Source organism: Scyliorhinus canicula, chromosome 6 (assembly GCF_902713615.1).
Source record: "Scyliorhinus canicula chromosome 6, sScyCan1.1, whole genome shotgun sequence".
Lineage (NCBI taxonomy): Eukaryota > Metazoa > Chordata > Chondrichthyes > Carcharhiniformes > Scyliorhinidae > Scyliorhinus > Scyliorhinus canicula.
In genome coordinates, this window is record NC_052151.1 from 282,723 (window position 1) to 288,473 (window position 5,751).

The 5,751-nt window shown below is 56.5% G+C and overlaps 1 protein-coding gene across 1 annotated transcript in view; it reads right to left on the bottom strand.

Annotated features, from left to right (window-relative positions):
* Nucleotides 1-5,453, bottom strand: part of LOC119966902 (tau-tubulin kinase 1-like) — a 43,546-nt gene extending 38,093 nt beyond the window's left edge. Inside the window, exon 1 of the mRNA XM_038798858.1 lies at nt 4,491-5,453. Coding sequence (XP_038654786.1) covers nt 4,491-5,453 — 963 coding nt within the window. The remainder of the gene's footprint in view (nt 1-4,490) is intronic.
* Between the last annotated feature and the right edge of the window lie 298 nt (nt 5,454-5,751).

Consider the following 5,751-nt stretch of genomic DNA (forward strand, 5'->3'; position numbering starts at 1 on the left):
ACCACTAGAAAGGCGGAGGCACAGTGGAGGAAGGCACAAGGGGCAGTGTACGAACATGGTGAAAAGGCGAGTAGGATGCTGGCTCATCAGCTCCACAAGTGGGATGCGGCTAAGGAAATTGCTGGAGTGAGAGATAAGAGTGGGAATGTGGTGCGGAAGGGGGGTAGAGGTGAATGAGGTCTTCAAGGACTTTTACGGGGAACTGTACCGGTCAGATCCAACGGTGGAGAGGAGGGGAATGGAGAGGTTTCTCGACGGGCTATCTTTCCCGAAGGTGCAGGAGGAGCAGGTGGAGGGGTTGGGGGCGCCGATTGAGCTGGAGGAGCTAGTTAAGGGGATCGGGCAGATGCAGTCAGGGAAGGCATCGGGGCCGGATGGGTTCCCGGTGGAATTTTATAAAAAGTTTGTGGACTTAGTGGGCCCCTTACTGGTGCGGACACTCAATGAAGCGTGGGAAGGGGGCACTTTGCCCCCGACGATGTCGCGGGCGCTGATCTCGTTAATTTTAAAGAGGAACAAGGACCCCCAGCAGTGTGGTTCATACAGGCCCATATCTCTCCTCAACGTGGATGCTAAGGTCCTGGCAAAAATCCTGGCCACCAGGATAGAGGACTGTGTGCCAGGGGTTGTACACGAGGACCAGACAGGGTTTGTGAAGGGAAGGCAGCTGAACACGAATGTGTGGAGATTGTTGAATGTCATCATGATGCCGGCGATTGAGGGGGAGGCAGAGATAGTGGTGGCGCTGGATGCGGAGAAAGCCTTCGATAGAGTGGAGTGGGGGTACCTATGGGAGGTGTTGGGGAGGTTTGGATTTGGTGAAGGGTTCATTAGATGGGTAAGGCTGCTATATGAAGCCCCAATGGCGTGCGTGGCCACGAATAGGAGGAGGTCGGAGTACTTCCGGCTTTACCGAGGGACCAGGCAGGGTTGCCCCCTGTCCCCCTTGTTGTTTGCATTGGCAATCGAGCCGCTGGCGATGGCATTGAGGGATTCAGAGAGGTGGAGAGGCTTGGTGCGAGGTGGAGAGGAACATAGGGTGTCGTTGTATGCCGATGACCTGTTACTGTATGTGGCGGACCCGGTGGGAGGGATGCCGGGGGTGATGGAGCTGCTAGTTTGGGACCTTTTCAGGTTATAAATTAAATTTAGGCAAGAGTGAGGTGTTTGTGGTGCACCCTGGAGACCAGGAGGAAGGAATTGGTAGGCTCCCGCTTAGGCGGGCAGGGGAGAGCTTTAGGTACCTGGGAGTGCAGGTGGCCAGGGACTGGGGGACTCTTCACAAACATAATTTCACCAGACTTGTAGATCAGATGGAGGAGGAGTTCAAGAGGTGGGACATGCTGCCATTATCGTTGGCGGGGAGGGTGCAGTCCGTCAAAATGACGGTGCTGCCGAGGTTCTTGTTCCTCTGTCAGTGCCTGCCCATCTTTATCCCCAGGGCTTTCTTTAGGAGAGTGACTAGCAGTATTTTGAGCTTTGTGTGGGCACATGGGACTCCGAGAGTGAAGAGGGTGATCCTGGAGCGAGGGAGGGATAGAGGCGGGCTGGCGCTGCCCAACCTTCTGGGGTACTATTGGGCGGCCAATGTGTCAATGGTGCGTAAATGGGTGATGGAGGGGGGAGGGGCGGCGTGGAAAAGAATGGAGATGGCGTCATGTAGAGGTACGAGCCTGGGTGCCATAGTAACGGCGCCGTTGCCGCTCTCCCCTAAAAGGTATACCACGAGCCCGGTGGTGGCGGCGACCCTAAGAATCTGGGGACAGTGGAGACGGCATGGGGGGGAAACAGGGGGCTCGATGGAGGCTCCACTGGGTGGCAACCATCGGTTCATCCCGGGGAACAAGGATGGGGGATTTTGGGGGTGGCAAAGGGTGGGCATCAGTAAATTGAGGGACCTGTTTATTGGCGGGAGGTTTGCGGGCCTGGGGGAACTGGAAGATAAATTTGGCTTTCCCCAAGGGAACATGTTCAGATACTTGCAGGTAAAGGCGTTTGCTAGGCGACAGGTAGAGGGATTCCCTCTGCTGCCGTCGCAGGGGACGATGGACAGAGTGCTTTCGGGGGTGAGGGTCGGAGAGGGGAAGGTGTCTGACATCTATAAGGTAATGCAGGAGGTGGAGGAGTCGTCAGTGGAGGAGCTGAAGGCTAAATGGGAGGAGGAACATGGGGAGCAGATAGAGGACGGGACTTGGGCGGATGCCTTGGAGAGAGTTAACTCTTCCTCCTCATGTGCGAGGCTTAGTCTCATCCAATTTAAGGTGCTGCACCGGGCCCACATGTCTGGGACTAGGATGAGTAGGTTCTTTGGGGGTGAGGACAGGTGCACCAGATGTTCGGGGAGTCCAGCGAACCACGCCCAGCACTGGAAGAATTCTGGAAGGGGGTGGCGGGGACGGTGTCGAGGGTGGTTGGATCCAGGGTCAAACAAGGGTGGGGACTCGCGATTTTTGGGGTTGCGGTAGAGCCGGGACTGCAGGAGGCGAAAGAGGCCGGTGTCCTGGCCTTTGCGTCCCTAGTAGCCCGACAAAGGATTCTGCTACAGTGGAAGGATGCAAGGCCCCCAAGTGTGGAGACCTGGATCAGTGACATGGCAGGATTTATAAAATTGGAAAGGGTCAAATTTGCCCTGAGAGGATCAATACAAGGGTTCTATAAACAATGGCAGCCTTTTCTGGACTTCCTGGCTGTTCATGGAGGTGGGGCGAATGTTTATGATTGTTAATATTATTGTAAGAAGTCTTACAACACCAGGTTAAAGTCCAACAGGTTTGTTTCAAACACGAGCTTTCGGAGCACGGCTCGGAGCACAGTGCAGACAGGCAGCGCTCACAGTGCAGACAGGCAGCGCTCACAGTGCAGACAGGCAGCGCTCACAGTGCAGACAGGCAGCGCTCACAGTGCAGACAGGCAGCGCTCACAGTGCAGACAGGCAGCTCTCACAGTGCAGACAGGCAGCGCTCACAGTGCAGACAGGCAGCGCTCACAGTGCAGACAGGCAGCTCTCACAGTGCGGACAGGCAGCACTCACAGTGCAGACAGGCAGCACTCACAGTGCAGACAGTCAGCAATCACAGTGCAGACAGGCAGCACTCACAGTGCAGACAGGCAGCTCTCACAGTGCAGACAGGCAGCGCTCACAGTGCAGACAGGCAGCTCTCACAGTGCAGACAGGCAGCGCTCACAGTGCAGACAGGCAGCGCTCACAGTGCAGACAGGCAGCGCTCACAGTGCGGACAGGCGGCACTCACAGTGCGGACAGGCGGCACTCACAGTGCGGACAGGCGGCACTCACAGTGCAGACAGGCAGCGCTCACAGTGCAGACAGGCAGCGCTCACAGTGCAGACAGGCAGCGCTCACAGTGCAGACAGGCAGCGCTCACAGTGCAGACAGGCAGCGCTCACAGTGCAGACAGGCAGCGCTCACAGTGCAGACAGGCAGCGCTCACAGTGCAGACAGGCAGCGCTCACAGTGCAGACAGACAGCGCTCACAGTGCAGACAGACAGCGCTCACAGTGCAGACAGACAGCGCTCACAGTGCAGACAGACAGCTCTCACAGTGCAGACAGACAGCTCTCACAGTGCAGACAGGCAGCGCTCACAGTGCAGACAGACAGCGCTCACAGTGCAGACAGACAGCTCTCACAGTGCAGACAGACAGCTCTCACAGTGCAGACAGACAGCTCTCACAGTGCAGACAGGCAGCGCTCACAGTGCAGACAGACAGCGCTCACAGTGCAGACAGACAGCTCTCACAGCGCAGACACGCAGTATTCACAGTGCAGAGCATGTCTGGAGCAGAGAGCAACATCCCTCCTGACATTGGATATGTTCCCAACTCGCTGGTTTAGCTCACTGGGCTAAATCGCTGGCTTTTAAAGCAGACCAAGCAGGCCAGCAGCACGGTTCAATTCCTGTACCAGCCTCCCCGGACAGGCGCCGGAATGTGGCGACTAGGGGCTTTTCACAGTAACTTCATTGAAGCCTACTCGTGACAATAAGAAATTTTCACTTTTTTCACTTCTTTACCAAGATGGCGGGTGCGCTTCCATCTATGGAGTTAATGTCGCTATTCCATTACCAAGATGGCGCTTGGTATGATTTGCGCCTGCGTATCTTTACAAAGATTGCGGGGACGTTTCTGTCTCCAGCATTGACGCTGCGGTACCTATGCAAATATGGCCGATACACACCTCATTGCGCATGTGTAGCCTTCAGGTGAAGGAGCCGTGCTCCGAAAGCTCGTGTTTGAAACAAACCTGTTGGACTTTAACCTGGTGTTGTAAGACTTCTTACTGTGCTCACCCCAGTCCAACGCTGGCATCTCCACATCATGGTTAATATTATTGTTATTTTTGGTATTTTACTATGGTGCGTTATTGTTGTATAAATTCTAAATTTTTCAATAAAAATTATTTTAAAAAAAAACAAATTTCCAAATCCATTGAGCACAGAACTGTTTCCCTTCCCTCAAGTTCCAGCTCCCCACCTTGAGTTTCAGCATCCCATTGGAGGTTGGCACCGGAGATCCGTTGGAAATGTTAAACCACAGGGCATGCGAGATTGCTGCCACGTTGTCTGCCAACTCTGGCCAGGCACTGTTTGCCGCTTCCACCACAAGGACCGAGGCCAGCCGCCCATTCAGACAGCTGTCAGGGCTGCTTCCCAATGCCCCCGGACCGCTGCAGCTTCCTGCCTCCATCTCAGCTTGTATCCCCCGCTCCTTCTCCGTAGCCACGTCCAGCAAGGAGATGAGGACCCACTCACGGTTGAACAGACCCAGTCGCTGCAGAGCTGGCTTGGTCAGGACCAGCAGGTTATCGGCATCCAGGCCGTATTGTTTATCAGCCACGGCTCTGCTATGAAGCTTCCCATTCTCGGTCAGTCCAGACAAGTCAGCCAACATCACTTCCAGCCTGCATTCCAAGGCCTGTAGGAAAGTCTTCATGTCGGAGTCGAGTGTTTTACCGGACTCCAGGAGGAAGCCAGCCCCCCAAAGTGCACTGGTGTAATGGGCAAAATCAGAAACACAGAGTGGCTGGCCTGGCCTCACTGACTGGAGCTCATTGCTGTGCAGCTGGTTGGGATCCTTGAACTCAGTCAGAAGGAGGCTGGTATTGACCGAGAGCACTCCTTGCAGAACAGGCTGGCACTCCAGGACAACCAGCTCCATGAGGTGACCAAATACCTCGCCACTGTCCTCACCGAACAAAGGGTGATAGGGCACAATGGGGGCATCGCCCTGCCGCAGCAGAATCTGCTGCCGCTGGCACGTCAGGGTCAGAAGGCCATGGGCAAAGTTCTGGGAGCCAGCCCAGCACAGGCTGGCTCTGCTGTGGGCACCCAACACCACCTTGGTTAGGATGGGCACTGATAGTACCAAGGAAATCCAGGGGCATGTCAGGGCATCATCCCCCAACTCCGGGGTCTGCTCCTCCATTTCCTCCTCCATCCATAGTCCATAATGTCTGGGGAAGAGTTTGCTGGTGTAGATCTGGAGGGGAATCTCAGAACCCTGCTGCTGTGACCCCCTGTCCCCCTGCCGGCCCTCTGGCTCCCCCGGCCGGCCCTCTGGCTCCCCCGGCCGGCTCTCTGGCTCCCCCGGCCGGCCCTCTGGCTCCCCCGGCCGGCCCTCTGGCTCCCCCGGCCGGCTCTCTGGCTCCCCCGGCCGGCTCTCTGGCTCCCCCCCGGGCTCCCCGGGCTCCCCCGGCCGGCTCTCTGGCTCCCCCGGCCGGCTCTCTGGCTCCCCC